The sequence below is a fragment of the Panulirus ornatus genome, chromosome 1, assembly GCF_036320965.1.
Source record: "Panulirus ornatus isolate Po-2019 chromosome 1, ASM3632096v1, whole genome shotgun sequence".
In the NCBI taxonomy this organism is placed as follows: Eukaryota; Metazoa; Arthropoda; class Malacostraca; order Decapoda; family Palinuridae; genus Panulirus; species Panulirus ornatus.
Genome location: NC_092224.1, coordinates 41410693 through 41434481, shown reverse-complemented (window position 1 = coordinate 41434481; position 23789 = coordinate 41410693). Strand labels below are relative to the sequence as shown.

General features: G+C 40.6%; 2 protein-coding genes across 9 annotated transcripts in view; both read right to left on the bottom strand.

Annotated features, from left to right (window-relative positions):
• Positions 1-23789, bottom strand: part of LOC139748739 (ERI1 exoribonuclease 2-like) — a 362528-nt gene that overhangs the window by 66058 nt on the left and 272681 nt on the right. The window lies entirely within an intron of this gene.
• Positions 7272-23789, bottom strand: part of LOC139745667 (carboxylesterase 1E-like) — a 64625-nt gene continuing 48107 nt past the window's right edge. Inside the window, exon 5 of the mRNA XM_071665102.1 lies at positions 7272-7498. Coding sequence (XP_071521203.1) covers positions 7272-7498 — 227 coding nt within the window. The remainder of the gene's footprint in view (positions 7499-23789) is intronic.

Below are 23789 nucleotides of genomic sequence, written 5' to 3'. Positions count from 1 at the left end.
TAATTAGCGAGATCAAAAATAAATGTCTTTTTATGAAGCTTATCATTGACCTTGCAAATATCATTTATAATGCGTACTTCTATACAAGGTTAAGAATCTGACGATAAAGTTTTGTCACTTATTATTTTGGTATTGACACAGATCTCGGACCAGAACTTCCATGAGAAGTGAATCGACGTTAAAACTGAAAAGTAAACGAAAACTAATGTGGTTCCTAAACTTCCTTAAATTCTCATTATTTTCTAACACAGAGTCCATAAAATTCCTCGACTTGGGATTAATGTTTTGCTATTTATGTTTTTATGGGGAGAGAGGTTTACACTCGTGATGCCTCGTTTTCTTAAACTCATATATATGTATACCTTTATTTCTATGTATGTATGAATATATACACACTCATTGCTCATGCCAGGTACCCATTCTATCGACCAATCCCTAGACGAGGATGAATAGCTGGGTGAAATGTGGACCCACTCCTGCGACTTGGAATCGCACCTATACGGGTTTGATGTAAGGTAGCCCGTGCATGCGTGATGGTCAGTAACGTTAACTTGCCTGACCCTCATGCATTCCTTCCAACTATGTGATTCAGTGTAAATTGTAACATCCTATTTTTTGCTCCACTGTCCATCTCAACTTGTTCGGTAACACACGTACAGAATACCTTACTGAAATATGTCTAAACTTATCGAAGAGTGTAAAGGTCCCTTCTCTACATAAACAAAAAATATGCATTTATAAATAGGTAATACAGCTTCCTGTTCTTCAAAAGCTAAAACTCATTTTCTACACTTCACCATCCTGCGTCTTGTACACTTTGTCTAACGCCCAACCAGTTTCTTCAGCTTGTTTGTAATTCAGCGAACAGAGCGGCCTAAAACTACATTAAGTTCCTTACTGCTCCACCTATGGTTCAGTAGTTCACCCCTCCCCTCCTTGTTCTTTTTTCTAGAAATGTTCACATCCATGAAAAGATTAAACCACCATTGTGATATTACACACGTCATTAACGCCAATTGACTCAAACCAGTGCAGACTCATAAACGTTCGGCTTCCAGTTTCATGGTTTTTTATAGCAGAATGCAGCGTTTACCGACTGAATGATAATAATGTTTATGATGATAAGAATGATAGTAATACCACTACTACTACTACTAATATTAATGAAAATAATCCAAATTATTATTATTATTACTATTATTATTATTATTATTATTGTTATTATTATTATTATTAGTATTATTATCATTATTATTATCATTATTATCTTTATTATTATTATTATTCTTATTCTTATTATTATTATTATTATTATTATCATTATTATTACTATTATCATTATTATTACTATCATTATCATTAATGTTATCATTATTATCATTATTATTGCTATTATTAATATGAACATGTGTATATATGTATATGTCTGTGTTTGTATATATATGTATTCGTTGAGATGTATAGGTATGTATATCTGTGTGTGTGGACGTGTATGTATATACCTGTGTATGTGAGTGGGTTTGGTCATTCTTTCGTTTGTTTCCTTGCGCTGCCTCGCTAACGCGGGAGACAACGACAAAGCAAAATAGATAAATGAATGATTATTATTATCATTATCATTATCATTATCTTTATTTTCATTATTATTATTATTATCATTATTATCATTATTATTATTATTACTATTATCATTATTATTGTTATTATAATCATTATTATTATCACTATCATTATAACTATCATTATCATTATAATCATTATTATCATCATTATCATTATAACTATTATTATCATTATTGTTGTTATTATTATCATTATTATTGTCATCATTATTATCATCACTATCATTATTATCATTACAATTATCATCATTATTATAATCATCATCATTATCATTATTATTATTATTACTATTATAATTATTATCATTATTATTATTATTATCATTATTATTATCATCATTAATATTACAATTATTATTGTCATTACTATTAGTATCATTATGATTATTATTATTATCATTATTATCATTATCATTACTATTATCATTATTATTATTATTATCATTATCATTGTCATTATCATTATTATCATCACTATCAATACCATTATCATAATGATTATCATCATGATTATTATTGTTATTATTATTATCATTGTTATCATTATTTTCAGTATTATCATTATTACTATTATTATTATATGTATATATATAATAATATGGGAAACAGAAGGAGTCACGCGGGGAGTGCTCATCCTCCTCGAAGGCTCAGACTGGGGTGTCTAAATGTGTGTGGATGTAACCAAGATGTGAAAGAAGGAGAGATAGGTAGTATGTTTGAGGAAAGGAACCTGGATGTTTTGGCTCTGAGTGAAACGAAGCTCAAGGGTAAAGGGGAAGAGTGGTTTGGGAATGTCTTGGGAGAAAAGTCAGGGGTTAGTGAGAGGACAAGAGCAAGGGAAGGAGTAGCAGTACTCCTGAAACAGGAGTTGTGGGAGTATGTGATAGAATGTAAGAAAGTAAATTCTCGATTAATATGGGTAAAACTGAAAGTTGACTGAGAGAGGTGGGTGATTATTGGTGCATATGCACCTGGGCATGAGAAGAAAGATCATAGGATGCAAGTGTTTTGGGAGCAGCTGAATGAGTGTGTTAGTGGTTTTGATGCACAAGACCAGGTTATAGTGATGGGTGATTTGAATGCAAAGGTGGGTAATGTGGCAGTTGAGGGAATAATTGGTATACATGGGGTGTTCAGTGTTGTAAATGGAAATGGTGAAGAGCTTGTAGATTTATGTGCTGAAAAAGGACTGGTGATTGGGAATACCTGGTTTAAAAAGCGAGATATACATAAGTATACGTATGTAAGTAGGAGAGATGGCCAGAGAGCGCTATTGGATTACGTGTTAATTGACAGGCATGCGAAAGAGAGACTTTTGGATGTTAATGTGCTAAGAGGTGCAACTGGAGGGATGTCTGATCATTATCTTGTGGAGGCTAAGGTGAAGATTTGTATGGGTTTTCGGAAAAGTAGAGTGAATGTTGGGGTGAAGAGGGTGGTGAGAGTAAGTGAGCTTGGGAAGGAGACTTGGAGAGACTGAGTACAGAATGTAAAAAGGTGAGCACAATGGAAGTAAGGGGAGTGAAGGAGGAATAGAATGTATCTAGGAAATCAGTGATGGCTTGCGCAAAAGATGCTTGTGGCATGAGAAACGTGGGAGGTGGGTTGAGTAGAAAGGGCAGTGGGTGGTGGGATGAAGACGTAAGATTATTAGTGAAAGAGAAGAGAGAGGCATTTGGACGATTTTTGCAGGGAAAAAATGCAATTGAGTGGGAGATGTATAAAAGAAAGAGACAGGAGGTCAAGAGAGAGGTGCAAGAGGTGAAAAAGAGGGCAAATGAGAGTTGGGGTGAGAGAGTATCATTAAATTTTAGGGAGAATAAAAAGATGTTCTGGAAGGAGGTAAATAAAGTGCGTAAGACAAGGGAGCAAATGGGAACTTCAGTGAAGAGCGCTAATGGGGAGGTGATAACAAGTAGTGGTGATGTGAGAAGGAGATGGAGTGAGTATTTTGAAGGTTTGTTGAATGTGTTTGATGATAGAGTGGCAGATATAGGGTGTTTTGGTCGAGGTGGTGTGCAAAGTGAGAGGGTTAGGGAAAATGATTTGGTAAACAGAGAAGAGGTAGTAAAAGCTTTGCGGAAGATGAAAGCCGGCAAGGCAGCAGGTTTGGATGGTATTGCAGTGGAACTTATTAAAAAAGGGGGTGACTGTATTGTTGACTGATTGGTAAGGTTATTTAATGTATGTATGACTCATGGTGAGGTGCCTGAGGATTGGCGGAATGCGTGCATAGTGCCATTGTACAAAGGCAAAGGGGATAAGAGTGAGTGCTCAAATTACAGAGGTATAAGTTTGTTGAGTATTCCTGGTAAATCATATGGGAGGATATTGATTGAGAGGGTGAAGGCATGTACAGAGCATCAGATTGGGGAAGAGCAGTGTGGTTTCAGAAGTGGTAGAGGATGTGTGGATCAGGTGTTTGCTTTGAAGAATGTATGTGAGAAATACTCAGAAAAGCAAATGGATATGTATGTAGCATTTATGGACCTGGAGAAGGCATATGATAGAGTGGATAGAGATGCTCTGTGGAAGGTATTAAGAATATATGGTGTGGGAGGAAAGTTGTTAGAAGCAGTGAAAAGTTTTTATCGAGGATGTAAGGTATGTGTACGTGTAGGAAGAGAGGAAAGTGATTGGTTCTCAGTGAATGTAGGTTTGCGGCAGGGGTGTGTGATGTCTCCATGGTTGTTTAATTTGTTTATGGATGGGATTGCTAGGGAGGTGAATGCAAGAGTTTTGGAAAGAGGGGCAAGTATGAAGTCTGTTGGGGATGAGAGAGCTTGGGAAGAGAGTCAGTTGTTGTTCGCTGATGATACAGCGCTGGTGGCTGATTCATGTGAGAAACTGCAGAAGCTGGTGACTGAGTTTGGTAAAGTGTGTGAAAGAAGAAAGTAGAGAGTAAATGTGAATAAGAGCAAGGTTATTAGGTACAGTAGGGTTGAGGGTCAAGTCAATTGGGAGGTAAGTTTGAATGGAGAAAAACTGGAGGAAGTAAAGTGTTTTAGATATCTGGGAGTGGATCTGGCAGCGGATGAAACCATGGAAGCGGAAGTGAATCATAGGGTGGGGGAAGGGGCGAAAATCCTGGGAGCCTTGAAGAATGTGTGGAAGTCGAGAACATTATCTCGGAAAGCAAAAATGGGTATGTTTGAAGGAATAGTGGTTCCAACAATGTTGTATGGTTGCGAGGCGTGGGCTATGGATAGAGTTATGCGCAGGAGGGTGGATGTGCTGGAAATGAGATGTTTGAGGACAATGTGTGGTGTGAGGTGGTTTGATCGAGTAAGTAGTGTAAGGGTAAGAGAGATGTGTGGAAATAAAAAGAGGAGTGGTTGAGAGAGCAGAAGAGGGTGTTTTGAAATGGTTTGGGCACATGGAGAGAATGAGTGAGGAAAGATTAACCAAGAGGATATGTGTCGAAGGTGGAGGGAACGAGGAGAAGTGGGAGACCAAATTGGAGTTGGAAAGATAGAGTGAAAAAGATTTTGAGTGATCGGGGCCTGAACATGCAGGAGGGTGAAAGGCGGGGAAGGAATAGAGTGAATTGGATCGATGTGGTATACCGGGGTTGACGTGCTGTCAGTGGATTGAATCAGGGCATGTGAAGCGTCTGGGGTAAACCATGGAAAGTTGTGTGGGGCCTGGATGTGGAAAGGGAGCTGTGGTTTCGGGCATTATTGCATGACAGCTAGAGACTGAATGTGAACGAATGGGGCCTTTGTTGTCTTTTCCTAGCGCTACCTCGCACACATGTGGGGAGAGGGGGATGGTATTCCATGTGCGGCGAGGTGGCGATGGGAATGAATAAAGGCAGACAGTGTGAATTGTGTGCATGGGTGTATATATATGTGTCTGTGTGTGTATATATATGTGTACATTGAGATGTATAGGTATGTATATTTGCGTGTGTGGACGTGTATGTATATACATGTGTATGGGGGTGTGTTGGGCCATTTTCTTTCGTCTGTTTCCTTGCGCTACCTCGCAAACACGGGAGACAGCGACAAAGCAAAATAGATAAACATATCATCATTATTATTATTATCATTATTATTATTATCATTATTGTTATCATTATCATTATTATTATCATCAGCATTATCATCATTATTGTTACCATTATCATTATCATTATTACTATCATTACTATTATCATTGTTATCATTAATATCATCATTATCATTATCGATATTATTAGTAATATTATTATTATTATTATTATTATTATTATTATTATTATTATTATTATTATTATTATTATTATCATTATTATTATGTATCCCTTGGGATAGGGTAGAAAGAATACTTCCCATGTATTCCCTGCGCGTCGTAGAAGGCGACTAAAAGGGGAGGGAGCGGGGGGCTGGAAATCCTCCCCTCTTGTTTTTTTTTTTTTTTTCAAAAGAAGGAACAGAGAAGGGGGCCACGTGAGGATATTCACTCAGAGGCCCAGTCCTTTGTTCTTAACGCTACCTTGCTAACGCGGGAAATAGCGAATAGTTTGAAAGAAAAGAAAAGAATTATTATTATTATTATCATCATAATCATGATTATTATTATCATTATTATCATTATCATTATTCTTATTATCATTACCATTATTGTTATTATCATTAGTCATTATTATTATCATTATCATTATTATTATTATCATTATTATTATTATATTATCATTATTACTGTTATCATTATTATGAAGAGTTGCAGTCTGTCTGGCCCGCTAGCCAGTCTATCCATGACCTGCTGAACGCGTCTGGATAGTGATGTAACTTTGAGTAATTTTCTTCTTTCTGCCTTACGCCTCCACTTGTCTGACGTGATGATACTTTGATGCAAGTTATACTTGGCTTGCACCATTAATTTGGAACAATATAGCTAAAGATAATTGGTAATCAATTCCGAATCGTTAATGGTAGAGTTTGATGTGGTGACAGAAACGACTTCTTCCACTCTCGTATGGAGAGCCTAATTTACAGGTGATATCACTTAGTAAATCATGGTCTAAACCTTTTATTGTAAGCCATTATTTGGATATTATCTTAGATTTCAAGCCATCTGTAATGACATAGCTGGGATTTCGGTTAATCAGAGAAATTTATGTAAAAAAAATATTTTCGGTCGATATTCTCCATTGGACAGTTTACTTCCAGTTTCTTCTCCATAGCAACCGACATGATACTGAGAGAATGAACCAGTTCTAATTGTGATCATCTCACACAAGGTTAGAGATAGGTATGGGGAGATAAACTGGTACTCTTTAGGTGTTTGTAGTTGTGAGTGAAAGATAGAGTGTTCATAGGACGAGGGAAAGGTTAAAGAAGGAATAAAAAGGAGGTATCTTAACTATGGGAAACAGAGGCCAGACGCATGTGTCACCTGTCATATATACCCCGGTGACAGGGACACAAGCAAACAGCTCGAGAGAGCAGAACCTAAAGGAGGTAATAGAAAGTTTCCCAGTATATCCATAAATGTCACGACTTTTGATTTCGGATATCGCTGATTTCTGGCGTTAAATCCAAATATTTGTAATGGAAGTCCTTATCCAATGCGTTAAAGTCCATTGTGAGTGAAAGACATGTTCTAGTAGATATTTTAGATATGAAGCGAAAGTACGAATGTCACATTACTTTTTGTTAGACACAGTCATGAGTGGTGGAACAAAAGAGGATTAAGATTATCTTTACCTTTAGCTTTCGGTGTCAGCAGCTGATAGTGGACGGAGGCCCCTCCGGCGCTCTCTCCGAAGATGGTGACTTTGGCTGGGTCACCTCCCAGATCATGGATGTTGTCCTGCACCCACTGCAGGGCTAACGTCTGGTCCTTCAGTCCCAAGTTACCCGGCAACACAAGGTCCTCCGTCGATAGGAAACCTGACGGCAGGAAGGACACATAAGCCATCCCTCGTTCAGTGACATTAAGATTGAAAACATAACACCCTAATTAAGCTACTCAATGATACATACTTACCTGTATGTTTACGGTTTAAAAGAGTCGTCCCAATTCAATCAGCATTATATATAAATATCTCTAATCCATACTGCAATAATTATATTCTTCATGACAATCTCCTCTTGACTTTGTGCATTAGATTGGGTATAATCTTCCACTACATATCTTGTTTAATGGTGTAGCGAGAAGAACTAGAAGAATGATCTAAAAATTCCTTGGGAGTTATCGCTGATTCTCAGCTTGCCGAAACTTTTAACGTATTTCTAAATATCCCACAGAACATTATCAGGATTTCATTTTGTCCGTTTATAGGTGTCACTCAAAAATGCATGGGAAAACAAAGTAGCTAAATACTGCCTCAAAAATCAAGGGTCAAGGTAATCAAAACATAGAAAGTCACGTAATAAATAAAAACACTTAACCCTGCTCATCTATTGCATGCCATGTTGATTTTACGATTAAAGGTAATGCCAAAGTTGCTCCCGGCAGTACAAATGTTCCTAAGCAACTTGCCAAATATTTCCTCTTCTGTTTATGCATTCCGAAGCAATGTTTACGAGAATAACTCGCTGTTTTTCAGAAATGAAATGAACCGATAGTTGCTAGTTCATTTTTGTGATCTGTAACAAAGAGCTTATATTAGTAATGTTAGCTGAGCTGAGGTGAGCAACTGAACTAAATCAAGGCCATATTCTTCATCATATATATATATATATATATATATATATATATATATATATATATATATATATATATATATATATATATATATATATATATATATATATATATATATATATACGAATAAAGTGCATATGAACGCGCACCTTCATAGAACATACAAACCTCCATCAGCCAGGATCGAACCTAGCGGTCACATGCCTGCCTCTTGCAGAGGGGTCCCAGGTTCGATACTGGCTGTTGGAGGTTTGTATGTTCTATGAAGGTGCGCGTTCATATGCACTTTATTCGTATTCATATACCTCCGCGTTGTACAGTTAGGTTCGGTAAAACGCTATCAGCTGGCTATGTGCGTCTGTTCGGAAACAACCAAGTATAGACCCCGTTGCTCACCATTGTGAGACGAAGGGTATTCGAGTACTCAGTATTTCGAATAGTTGTTTCCTATTATACAGTCCCATAGCCTAGCGGTTAGCATGCCTGTCTCTTGCACAGGGGTCCCAGGTTCGATCCTGGCTGTTGGATGTTTATATGTTCTATGATATATATATATATATATATATGTATATATAAATATATATATATATATATATATATATATATATATATATATATATATATATATGTTATCCCTGGGGATAGGGGTGAAAGAATACTTCCCACGTATTCCTCGCGTGTCGTAGAAAGCGACTAGAGGGGACGGGAGCGGGGGGCCAGAAATCCTCCCCTCCTTGTATTAACTTTCTAAAATGGGAAACAGAAGAAGGAGTCACGCGGGGAGTGCTCATCCTCCTCGAAGGCTCAGAGTGGGGTGCCTAAATGTGTGTGGATGTAACCAAGATGTGAAAAAAGGAGAGATAGGTAGTAAGTTTGAGGAAAGGAACCTGGATGTTTTGGCTCTGAGTGAAACGAAGCTCAAGGGTAAAGGGGAAGAGTGGTTTGGGAATGTCTGGGGAGTAAAGTCAGGGGTTAGTGAGAGGACAAGAGCAAGGGAAGGAGTAGCAATACTCCTGAAACAGGAGTTGTGGGAGTATGTGATAGAATGTAAGAAAGTAAATTCTCGATTAATATGGGTAAAACTGAAAGTTGATGGAGAGAGGTGGGTGATTATTGGTGCATATGCACCTGGGCATGAGAAGAAAGATCATGAGAGGCAAGTGTTTTGGGAGCAGCTGAATGAGTGTGTTAGTGGTTTTGATGCACGAGATCGGGTTATAGTGATGGGTGATTTGAATGCAAAGGTGAGTAATGTGGCAGTTGAGGGAATAATTGGTATACATGGGGTGTTCAGTGTTGTAAATGGAAATGGTGAAGAGCTTGTAGATTTATGTGCTGAAAAAGGACTGATGATTGGGAATACCTGGTTTAAAAAGCGAGATATACATAAGTATACTTATGTAAGTAGGAGAGATGGCCAGAGAGCGTTATTGGATTACGTGTTAATTGACAGGCGTGCGAAAGAGAGACTTTTTGATGTTAATGTGCTGAGAGGTGCAACTGGAGGGATGTCTGATTATTATCTTGTGGAGGCTAAGGTGAAGATTTGTATGGGTTTTCAGAAAAAAAGAGTGAATGTTGGGGTGAAGAGGGTGGTGAGAGTAAGTGAGCTTGGGAAGGAGACCTGTGTGAGGAAGTACCAGGAGAGACTGAGTACAGAATGGAAAAAGGTGAGAACAATGGAAGTAAGGGGAGTGGGGGAGGAATGGGATGTATTTAGGGAATCAGTGATGGATTGCGCAAAAGATGCTTGTGGCATGAGAAGAGTGGGAGGTGGGTTGATTAGAAAGGGTAGTGAGTGGTGGGATGAAGAAGTAAGAGTATTAGTGAAAGAGAAGAGAGAGGCATTTGGACGATTTTTGCAGGGAAAAAATGCAATTGAGTGGGAGATGTATAAAAGAAAGAGACAGGAGGTCAAGAGAAAGGTGCAAGAGGTGAAAAAAAGGGCAAATGAGAGTTGGGTGAGAGAGTATCATTAAATTTTAGGGAGAATAAAAAGATGTTCTGGAAGGAGGTAAATAAAGTGCGTAAGCCAAGGGAGCAAATGGGAACTTCAGTGAAGGGCGCAAATGGGGAGGTGATAACAAGTAGTGGTGATGTGAGAAGGAGATGGAGTGAGTATTTTGAAGGTTTGTTGAATGTGTTTGATGATATAGTGGCAGATATAGGGTGTTTTGGTCGAGGTGGTGTGCAAAGTGAGAGGGTTAGGGAAAATGATTTGGTAAACAGAGAAGAGGTAGTGAAAGCTTTGCGGAAGATGAAAGCCGGCAAGGCAGCAGTTTTGGATGGTATTGCAGTGGAACTTATTAAAAAAGGGGGTGACTGTATTGTTGACTGGTTGGTAAGGTTATTTAATGTATGTATGACTCATGGTGAGGTGCCTGAGGATTGGCGGAATGCGTGCATAGTGCCATTGTACAAAGGCAAAGGGGATAAGAGTGAGTGCTCAAATTACAGAGGTATAAGTTTGCTGAGTATTCCTGGTAAATTATATAGGAGGGTATTGATTGAGAGGGTGAAGGCATGTACAGAGCATCAGATTGGGGAAGAGCAGTGTGGTTTCAGAAGTGGTAGAGGATGCGTGGATCAGGTGTTTGCTTTGAAGCATGTATGTGAGAAATACTTAGAAAAGCAAATGGATTTGTATGTAGCATTTATGGATCTGGAGAAGGCATATGATAGAGTTGATAGAGATGCTCTGTGGAAGGTATTAAGAATATATGGTGTGGGAGGAAAGTTGTTAGAAGCAGTGAAAAGTTTTTATCGAGGATGTAAGGCATGTGTACGTGTAGGAAGAGAGGAAAGTGATTGGTTCTCAGTGAATGTAGGTTTGCGGCAGGGGTGTGTGATGTCTCCATGGTTGTTTAATTTGTTTATGGATGGGGTTGTTAGGGAGGTAAATGCAAGAGTTTTGGAAAGAGGGGCAAGTATGAAGTCTGTTGGGGATGAGAGAGCTTGGGAAGTGAGTCAGTTGTTGTTCGCTGATGATACAGCGCTGGTGGCTGATTCATGTGAGAAACTGCAGAAGCTGGTGACTGAGTTTGGTAAAGTGTGTGGAAGAAGAAAGTTAAGAGTAAATGTGAATAAGAGCAAGGTTATTAGGTACAGTAGGGTTGAGGGTCAAGTCAATTGGGAGGTGAGTTTGAATGGAGAAAAACTGGAGGAAGTGAGTGTTTTAGATATCTGGGAGTGGATCTGGCAGCGGATGGAACCATGGAAGCGGAAGTGGATCATAGGGTGGGGGAGGGGGCGAAAATTCTGGGAGCCTTGAAGAATGTGTGGAAGTCGAGAACATTATCTCGGAAAGCAAAAATGGGTATGTTTGAAGGAATAGTGGTTCCAACAATGTTGTATGGTTGCGAGGCGTGGGCTATGGATAGAGTTGTGCGCTGGAGGATGGATGTGCTGAAAATGAGATGTTTAAGGACAATGTGTGGTGCGAGGTGGTTTGATCGAGTGAGTAATGTAAGGGTAAGAGAGATGTGTGGAAATAAAAAGAGCGTGGTTGAGAGAGCAGAAGAGGGTGTTTTGAAGTGGTTTGGGCACATGGAGAGAATGAGTGAGGAAAGATTGACCAAGAGGATATATGTGTCGGAGGTGGAGGGAACGAGGAGAAGAGGGAGACCAAATTGGAGGTGGAAAGATGGAGTGAAAAAGATTTTGTGTGATCGGGGCCTGAACATGCAGGAGGGTGAAAGGAGGGCAAGGAATAGAGTAAATTGGAGCGATGTGGTATACCGGGGTTGGCGTGCTGTCAGTGGATTGAATCAAGGCATGTGAAGCGTCTGGGGTAAACCATGGAAAGCTGTGTAGGTATGTATATTTGCGTGTGTGGACGTATGTATATACATGTGTATGGGGGGGGGGGGGTTAGACCATTTCTTTCGTCTGTTTCCTTGCGCTACCTCGCAAACACGGGAGACAGCGACAAAGTATAATAAGAATAAATATAAATATATATATATATATTTTTTTTTTTGCTTTGTCGCTCTCTCCCGCGTTAGCGAGGTAGCGCAAGTAAACAGACGAAAGAATGGCCCAACCCACCCACATACTTATGTATATACATACACGTCCACACACAGCACATATACATACCTCTACATCTCAATGTATACATATATATACACACACAGACATATACATATATACATATGTACATAATTCATACTGTCTGCCTTTATTCATTCCCATCGCCACCCCGCCACACATAGAATAACAACACCCTCCCCTTCATGTGCGCGAGGTAGCGCTAGGAAAAGACAACAAAGGCCCCATTCGTTCACAGTCAGTCTCTAGTTGTCATGTGATAATGCACCGAAACCACAGCTCCCTTTCCATATCCAGGCCCCACACAACTTTCCATGGTTTACCCCAGACGCTTCACATGCCCTGGTTCAATCCATTGAGAACACGTCGACCCCGGTATACCACATCGTTCAAATTCACTCTATTCCTTGCACGACTTTCACCCTTCTGCATGTTCAGGCGCCGATCACTCAAAATCTTTTTCACTCCATCTTTCCACCTCCAATATGGTTTCCCACTTCTCCTCGTTCCCCCCACCTCTGACACATATATCCTCTTGGTCAATCTTTCCTCACTCATTCTCTCCATGTGCCCAAACCATTTCAAAACACCCTCTTCTGCTCTCTCAACCACACTCTTTTTATTACCACACATCTCTCTTACCCTATTATTACTTACTCGATCAAACCACCTCACAACACATATTGTCCTCATGCATCTCATTTCCAGCACATCCACCCTCCTGCGCACAATTCTGTCCATAGCCCACGCCTCGCAACCATACAACATTGTTGGAACCACTATTCCTTCAAACATACCCATTTTGCTTTTCGAGATAATGTTCTCGACTTCCAAACACTCTTCAAAGGCTCCCAGAATTTTCGCCCCCTCCCCCACCCTATGATTCACTTCCGCTTCCATGGTTCCATCCGCTGCCAAATCCACTCCCAGATATCTAAAACACTTCACTTCCTCCAGTTTTTCTCCATTCAAACTTACCTCCCAATTGACTTGACCCCCAACCCTACTGTACCTAATAACCTTGCTCTTATTCACATTTACTCTCAACTTTCTTCTTTCACACACTTTACCAAACTCAGTCACCAGCTTCTGCAGTTTCTCACATGAATCAGCCACCAGCGCTGTATCATCAACTGACTCACTTCCCCAGCTCTCTCATCCACAACAGACCGCATACTTGACCCTCTTTCCAAAACTCTTGCATTCACCTCCTTAACAACCCCATCCATAAACAAATTAAACAACCATGGAGACATCGTACACCCCTGACGCAAACCTACATTCACTGAGAACCAATTATTTTCCTCTCTTCCTACACGAACACATGCCTTACATCCTCGATAAAAACTTTTCACTACTTCTAACAACTTGCCTCCCACACCATATATTCTTAATATCTTCCACAGAGCATCTCTATCAACGCTATCATATGCCTTCTCCAGATCCATAAATGCTACATACAAATCCATTTGCTTTTCTAAGTATTTCTCACATACATTCTTCAAAGCAAACACCTGATCCACACATCTTCTACCACTTCTGAAACCACACTGCTCTTCCCCAATCTGATGCTCTGTACATGCCTTCACCCTCTCAATCAATACCCTCCCATAAAATTCACCAGTATTCTCAACAAACTTATACCTCTGTAATCTGAACACTCACTCTTATCCCCTTTGCCTTTGTACAATGGCACTATGCAAGCATTCCGCCAATCCTCAGGCACCTCACCATGAATCATACATACATTAGATAACCTTACTAACCAGTCAACAATACAGTCACCCCCTTTTTTAATAAATTCCACTGCAATACCATCCGCACCCGCTGCCTTGCCGGCTTTCATCTTCCGCAAAGCTTTTACTACCTCTTCTCTGTTTACCAAATCATTTTCCCTAACCCTCTCACTTTGCACACCTCCTCGACCAAAACAACCTTTATCTGCCACTCTATCATCAAACACATTCAACAAACCTTCAAAATACTCACTCCATCTCCTTCTCACATCACCACTACTTGTTATCACCTCCCGATTTGCCCCCTTCACTGAAGTTCCCATTTGCTCCCTTGTCTTACGCACTTTGTTTACCTCCTTCCAAAACATCTTTTTATTCTCCCTAGAATTTAATGATACTCTCTCACCCCACCTCTCATTTGACCGCTTTTTCACCTCTTGCACCTTTCTCTTGACCTCCTGCCTCATTCTTTTATACATCTCCGACTCATTTGCGTTATCTCCCTGCAAAAATCGTGCAAATGCCTCTCTCTTCTCTTTCACTAATAATCTTACTTCTTCATCCCACCACTCACTACCCTTTCTAATCTGCCCACCTCCCACGCTTCTCATGCCACAAGCATCTTTTGCGCAAGCCATCACTGCTTCCCTAAATACATCCCATTCCTCCCCTACTCCTCTTACCTCCTTTGTTCTCACCTTTTTCCATTCTGCATTCATTCTCTCCTGGTACTCCCTCACACAAGTCTCCTTCCCAAGCTCACTTACTCTCACAACTCTCTTCACCCCAACATTCTCTCTTCTTTTCTGAAAACCTCTACAAATCTTCACCTTCGCTTCCACAAGATAATGCTCAGACATCCCTCCAGTTGCACCTCTCAGCACATTAACATCCAAAAGTCTCTCTTTCCCCCGCCTATCAAGTAATACGTAATCCAATAATGCTCTGTGGCCATCTTTCCTACTTACATACGTATACTTATTTATATCTCTCTTTTTAAACCAGGTATTCCCAATCACCAGTCCTTTTTCAGCACATAAATCTACAAGCTCTTCACCATTTCCATTTACAACACTGAACACCCCATGTATACCAATTATTCCCTCAACTGCCACATTACTCACCTTTGCATTGAAATTACCCATCACTATAACCCGGTCTCGTGCATCAAACCCACTAACACACTCATTCAGCTGCTCCCATAACACTTGCATCCTATGATCTTTCTTCTCATGCCCAGGTGCATATGCACCAATTATCACCCATTTCTCTCCATCATCTTTCAGTTTTACCCATATCAATGTAGAGTTTACTTTCTTACACTCTACCACATACTCCCACCACTCCTGTTTCAGGAATAGTGCTACTCCTTCCCTTGCTCTTGTCCTCTCACTAACCACTGACTTTACTCCCAATACATTCCAAAACCACTCTTCCCCTTTATCCTTGAGGTTCGTTTCAGTCAGAGCCAAGACATCCAGGTTCCTTTCCTCAAACATACTACCTATATCTCATTTTTTCTCATCTTAGTTACATCCACAGACATTTAGACACCCCAATCTGAGCCTGCGATGAGGATGAGCACTCCCCGCGTGACTCTTTCTTCTGTTTTCCCTTTTAGAAAGTTATAATACAAGGAGGGGAGGGTTTCTTGCCCCCCACTCCCATCCCCTTTAGTTGTCTTGTACGACACGTGAGGAATGCGTGGGAAATATTCTTTCTCCCCTATCCCCTATATATATATATATATTTATTTAATTTGCTTTGTCGCTGTCTCCTGCGTTAGCGAGGTAACGCAAGGAAACAGACGAAAGAATGGCCCAACCCACTCACATACACATGTATATACATACACGTCCACACACACAAATATATATACCTATACACCTTAACGTATACATATATATATACACACACAGACATAGATATATAAACACATGTACATAATTCATACTGTCTGCCTTTATCCATTCCCAACGCCACCCCGCCACACATGAAATAACAACCCCCATACACCTCATGTGCGCGAGGTGGTGCTAGGAAAAGACAGCAAAGGCCCCATTCGTTAACACTCAGTCTCTAGCTGTAATGTAATAATGCACCGAAACCACAGGTCCCTTTCCACATCCAGGCCCCACAGAACTTTCCATGGTTCACCCCAGACGCTTCACATGGCCTGGTTCAATCCATTGACAGCACGTCGACCCCGTTATACTACATCGTTCCAATTCATTCTATTAATACCTTGCACGACTTTCACCCTCCTGCATGTTCAGGCGCCGATCACTCAAAATCTTTTTCACTCCATCTTTCCACCTCCAATTTGGTCTCCCCCTTCTCGTTCCCTCCACCTCTGACACATATATCCTCTTGGTGAATCTTTCCTCACTCATTCTCTCCATGTGACCAAACAATTTCAAAACACCCTTTTTATTACCACACATCTCTCTTACCCTAATATTACTTACTCGATCAAACCACCTCACACCACATATTGTCCTCAAACATCTCATTTCCAGCACATCCACTGTCCTGCGCACAACTCTATCCATAGCCCACGCCTCGCAACCATACAACATTGTTGGAACCACTATTCCTTCAAACAAAGCCATTTTTGCTTTTCGAGATAATGTTCTCGACTTCCACACATTCTTTAAGGCTCCCAGAATTTTCACCCCCTCCCCCACCCTATGATTCACTTCCGCTTCCATGGTTCCATCCGCTGCTGAATCCACTCCCAGATATCTAAAACACTTCACCTCCTCCAGTTTTTCTCCATTCAAACTAATTTACCAGGAATACTCAACAAACTTATACCTCTGTAATTTGAGCACTCACCTTTGTCCCCTTTGCCTTTGTACAATGGCACTATGCAAGCATTCCGCCAATCCTCAGGAACCTCACCATGAATCATACATACATTAAATAACCTTACCAACCAGTCAACAATATAGTCACCCCCTTTTTTCAATAGATTCCATTGCAGTACCATCCAAACCCGCTGCCTTGCCGACTTTCATCTTCTGCAAAGCTTTTAACACCACCTCGACCAAAACACCCTATATCTGCCACTCTATCATCAAACACATTCAAGAAGCCTTCAAAATACTTTCTCCACCTCCTTCTCACATCACCACTACTTTTTATCACCTCCCCATTAGCCCCCTTCACTGAAGTTCCCATTTGTTCCCTTGTCTTGCGCACTTTATTTACCTCCTTCCAAAACATCTTTTTATTCTCCCTAAAATTTAATGATACTCTCTCACCCCAACTCTCATTTGCCCTCTTTTTCACCTCTTGCACCTTTCTTTTGACTTCTTGCCTCTTTTTTTTATACATCTCCCACTCATTTGCATTATTTCCCTCCAAAAATTGTCCAAATGCCTCTCTCTTCTCTTTCACCAATAATCTTACTTCTTCATCCCAGCACTCACTACCCTTTCTAATCTGCCCACCTCCCACGCTTCTCATGCCACAAGCATCTTTTGCGCAAGCCATCACTGCTTCCCTAAATACATCCCATTCCTCTCCCACTCCCCTTACCTCCTTTGTTCTCACTTTTCTCCATTCTGTACTCAGTCTCTCCTAGTACTTCCTCACACTTTAAATCTCCTTCCCAAGCTCACTTACTCTCACCACCCTCTTCACCCCAACATTCTCTCTTCTTTTCTGAAAACCTCTACAAATGTTTACCTTCGCCTCCACAAGAAAATGATCAGACATCCCTCCAGTTGCACCTCTCAGCACATTAACATCCAAAAGTCTCTTTTTTGCGCGCCTATCAATTAACACGTAATCCAATAACGCTCTCTGGCCATCTCTCCTAATCACATATGTATACTTATGTATATCTCTCTTTTTAAACCAGGTATTCCCAATCACCAGTCCTTTTTCAGCACATAAATCTACAAGCTCTTCACCATTTCCATTTACAACACTGAACACCCCATGTATACCAATTATTCCCTTAACTGCCACATTATTTACCTTTGAATTCGAATCCCCCATGACTATAACCCGGTTTTGTGCATCAAAACCACTAACACACTCATTCAGCTCTTTACCAAATGGCGTCCTAGCTTCGTCTCTTCGATGTATATCAACTGACTGTTATATTTGTCTCCGTGTCTCCCCCGATGATGTGATTATTACACGAAAGTGCACTTGGGAACTTTTCGTGTTTCATTTTCCCCGTGGACTCATATGAATATCTTGATCACGCGCAGCATTGTGATCCTTTCCAACATATATATATATATATATATATATATATATATATATATATATATATATATATATATATATTGTCATGAACTCTCCTAAGATCTTGTTTAAGGGTATTGAATTACTAACAATCGAATAGTCGTTTCCCTGTTGGGGCCGATCATAGCCTCGCAGTTAGCGTTCCCAGCTACCACGCAAATGGTACGGGATTCGAATCTTTGTATATATATATTATCATGTACTCTCCTAACATCTTGTTTAAATTTAAAATCTTATATTATTTTGTCCTCCATACTACGCACCACTGCCTCTCTGCCACGTTGGAACCAGATCGTTCTGCGTTCATTCAAGTCCTTGTTGCTTCGTCTCACTTTGACTGAGACAAGCCGGGCTTCATACCCACTCCTTATATACCAGTGCCGACGCCTTCCACGGCAGTCTCAACCCAGACGGCATCCTGAGGTGTAGTGGCTCTTCCCCGAGGTGTGGTAGGGGAGCGTAACGATATCTTATATAAGTTAAGCTGCCTTTGTGGTTAAATGCACTTATGGTTGTATTAACATAGTTTTATGTTGTGTGCTAGGAAGTTGCTTTTTCATTTGATTTGTGGTAAATTAGTTATTATACTTGCTGTTACTTCTATGTTTGATTAATAATACTGATCATTATCAACCTGGGCTCATTCTACACCTGTAATTTTTCACAATCATTTATGACGGGTCTTCTCCTCGCAGTATAACCTAGCCAATAGTGCTCTATATCTACGATCACCTTCATTACTGTGAGAGCTAGATTCGTTATATGGGGGCCTGTCCGGGAGGTTTGTTATTTAATAAGTTTCCTTGTGCACACCACATAGACTTGTTAATCGGACTCCCATAAATCGTCGTACAGAGCCTCTCGCTCATTTATAATCTGAGCCAGCGAAGCTCGTCATTTCTCTCGCTTTAATTTACACTCGTTTGTAACTTGACCAGTCTCAAACTTTTAATAAGTACTCTGTATAGTTTTGGTAATTCCAGTGCGTATGTATGGAAAATACGTTACTACCTTAACTAAACACTGGCTCGTTACAAGTTCAAAGTGTCTACCTGCGGTTTTCATACTATTTACTAGCTCGGGAGGTATTTGGTGTGATTACCAACATTTCTCGCTTAATTTTATATATCCATTCCTATTGTCCTTTAACCTATTTTTGCCTTGTTCACCATGACTGACTTTGACCCCGTAAAGTTTGTAAGTAACCCTTCAGTTGAGGAACTTGATTCAGATAATATAACTAAGGATGATCTTTAGTTTATTGCCACTACATTTCGAGTGCCATTCACTCGTAGTACAACTAAGGATGAACTTAAGTCTAACATTGAAGCCTACTTAAGGGCTACAGATTTTACTACCCATCATTGCACATCAACTCCTGACCTACAGACTATTCTTGAGATTGAGACTGTTAAACTCCAAGCTTTGCAAGTTAAACTACAGACTGAACTCGCTGAATGTGAAACCACGAGACTGAAGCACGAACACGAGTTAAAGGTCTTGCAGCTGAAACAAAGCATCCCAGATACAGAAGCTCCTGTCAGGTTTCATGTTGCCAAGCATGTCAAGCTTCTTATTTTCACAGAAGAATCCAGAAACCTTCTTTAGACAATTTGAAACAGCAGAACACTTCAGATGGCCCAAGGAGCACTGAGTCTGGCTCCTGAAGCCCAAGCTTGTAGGTAAGGCAGTTGATGTGTGTGATGGGATTCATGATATTACTAACTATGAGGAGATGAGGCAATTTTGGCCACGTATTCTATTACAACTGAAGGTTACAGACAGTCTTTTAGGAACCTAGCTAAAACTCAAACCTATTCAGAATTTGCTGCTGAGAAACTTAGATCATTTAATAATTGGATTAAATCGGCTATTGTAGATACATTTGAAGGCCTGGTCAACTTGCTTATGCTTGAAGAGTTTAAGAGAAAGGTTCCATACTACATAATGGTGCATATAACCAACAGGGAGGAAACAGATTACTTAAAGGCAGCTAAACTCGCTGACGTCTACTCCCTTATCCATCGCCCACAACAGGGAGAGGGGAAAACTACCCCTTCTAGTGTAAGGTCGCATGCAGGTTCCACACACGCTAAACATGTTTCTGGACAAGGTCAACTAGGTGAGAAATATGCTCAGGTCTGTACATTCTGTAAGAAAGGACCTTATAAAGGATTGTCCTGATCCTAGGTGTAAGGTATCTAAGGGCACAACCGCCACTGCGACAACCTTCACAAAACCTGTGGCAACCACCAACCTACAGGATTCTCCAACATCAATCTACCTCTTTCAACCATTCCGCTCCCCTGGCACTGTCTCTAGGCCCCGGCAAGCAACAACACCCTGTACAGATCATCAGAGACACTGCATCGGCCCAGTCTCTGATCCACAAGGCATCTCTCCCTGATATTGACTCTAACCTAACGGGTGAGAAGGTCTATCTCAAATTGGTCAACGCCAGCTCTCCAGTACACCTTGCCAAAATAGAGCTTGACTGTGAGGCGGTGAAAGGTACAGTAACTGTAGGAGTAGTTGATACTCCTATACCTGACGCCACCTTCCTTCTTGGTAACGACCTAGCCGGCAGTCTGATCGTCCCTGCGCTAACTATTCGAGACACTCCACTGCCCTATAGCCCTACTGAGGACATTGAGAAGGAGCAGCCAACCCTGTTCCCCATCTGTGCCGTCACACGCTCTCAACATCGACGGACCGTGGACGAGGAGGATCCTACACCACCTCTCTTTCCTAAGCCCTGCAATGAAGGTTTTACTACTTGTGGTCTGGATGTATCTCCTTTAAACAAGCTGATATCCGAGCACAAACTAGAGGAGGCCCCGCGACAGGACCCAACCCTGACGAAGTTGCATCAGAAGGTCCTGCCGAAAGAAGATATCCTCGACACACCTGCCTTCTACTACCAAGACATCCTTATGAGGTTCTATAGACCCCTTAAACTATCTGATGAAGATACATGGGCCGAAACGCATCAAGTAGTAGTTCCACAGTGTATAAGGCAGCCTCTTATGGAAATCGCACATGAAGGTTTTAGTGGTCACTTAGGAATTAAGGAAACCTACCTCATACTATTTAATGATTTCTATTGGCCTGGTATGAAGGATATAGTTTCATTTATCAATTCTTGCTTAACTTGTCAAATTGCAGGGAAACCCAATCGATCAATTCCACCATATCCATTGCAACCCATTCCAGTTCCTTCAGAACCCTTTCAAAAGATTATTGACATAGTTGGTCCCTTGCTAAAGTCTAAGAAGGGAAATCAGTATATACTTACAGTACTTTACCCTATATCTAGATACCCAGAGGCTTTTCCTCTAAAGACTATCTCTGCCAAAAATGTAGCTAATAAATTAATCCACATGTTCACTACTTTCGGTATCCCTCAGGAGGTACAAAGTCATCGTGGCACCAACTTCACTAGCGATCTCTTCAAAGATGTGCTTCAGGAGCTAGGTATGAAACAGACCCTGTCAATAGCATATCACTCTGCAAAATTTAACAATCATCGGAAGTCTTATAATACCATTGAGAAGGAACTCCTGGCTATCGTCTCTGCAATCAAGAAGTTCGAGTGCTACCTCTACGGCCATCAAAACCTTGTGGTTTACACGGACCATAACCCCATCACGTTCCTCAACCGCAACAAATTCTCCAACGCCTGCTGATATGGTCGCTCTTCTTGCAACCGTACAACCTCCAGATTAAACACATCAAAGGATCTGAAAACAGGATAGTGGACACTTTATCACTAGTTTGTCTCAGTCAGTACATCTCTGTATATATATATTTCAACTTTCCCTTCAAGAAAGTTCTCTTTCGGGGGAGGTGTCATGTACTCTCCTAAGATCTTGTTTAAGGGTATTGAATTACTAACAATCGAATAGTCGTTTCCCTGTTAGGAGCGATCATAGCTTCGCAGTTAGCGTTCCCAGCTACCACGCAAATGGTACGGGATTCGAATCTTTGTATATATATATTATCATGTACTCTCCTAACATCTTGTTTAAATTTAAAATCTTATATTATTTTGTCCTCCATACTACGCACCACTGCCTCTCTGCCACGTTGGAACCAGATCGTTCTGCGTTCATTCAAGTCCTTGTTGCTTCGTCTCACTTTGACTGAGACAAGCCGGGCTTCATACCCACTCCTTATATACCAGTGCCGACGCCTTCCGCGGCAGTCTCAACCCAGACGGCATCCTGAGGTGTAGTGGCTCTTCCCCGAGGTGTGGTGGTGTGGTAGGGGAGCGTAACGATATCTTATACAAGTTAAGCTGCCTTTGTGGTTAAATGCACTTATGGTTGTATTAACATAGTTTTATGTTGTGTGCTAGGAAGTTGCTTTTTCATTTGATTTGTGGTAAATTAGTTATTATACTTGCTGTTACTTCTATGTTTGATTAATAATACTGATCATTATCAACCTGGGCTCATTCTACACCTGTAATTTTTCACAATTATTTATGACGGGTCTTCTCCTCGCAATATAACCTAGACAACAGTGCTCTATATCTACGATCACCTTTATTACTGAGAGCTAGATTCGTTATAATATATATATATATATATATATATATATATATATATATATATATATATATTCCCTAAATACATCCCATTCCTCCCCCACTCTCCTTACTTCCATTGTTCTCACCTTTTTCCATTCTGTACACAATCTCTCCTGGTACTTCCCCACACAGGTCTCCTTCCCAAGCTCACTTACTCTCACCACCTTCTTCACCCCAACATTCACTCCTCTTTTCTGAAAACCCATACTAATCTTCACCTTAGCCTCCACAAGATAATGATCAGACATCCCTCCAGTTGCACCTCTCAGCACATTAACACCCAAAAGTCTCTCTTTCGCACGCCTGTCAATTAACACGTAATCCAATAACGCTCTCTGGCCATCTCTCCTACTTACATAAGTATACTTATGTATATCTCGCTTTTTAAACCAGGTATTCCCAATCATCAGTCCTTTTTCAGCACATAAATCTACAAGCTCTTCACCATTTCCATTTACAACACTGAACACCCCATGCATACCAATTATTCCCTCAACTGTCACATTACTCACCTTTGCATTCAAATCACCCATCACTATAACCCGGTCTCGTGCATCAAAACCGCTAACACACTCATTCAGCTTGTGGCATGAGAAGAGTGGGAGGTGGGCTGTTTAGAAAGGGTAGTGAGTGGTGGGATGAAGAAGTAAGAGTATTAGTGAAAGAGAAGAGAGAGGCATTTGGACGATTTTTGCAGGGAAAAAATGCAATTGAGTGGGAGAAGTATAAAAGAAAGAGACAGGAGGTCAAGAGAAAGGTGCAAGAGGTCAAAAAAAGGGCAAATGAGAGTTGGGGTGAGAGACTATCAGTAAATTTTAGGGAGAATAAAAAGATGTTCTGGAAGGAGGTAAATAGGGTGCGTAAGACAAGGGAGCAAATGGGAACTTCAGTGAA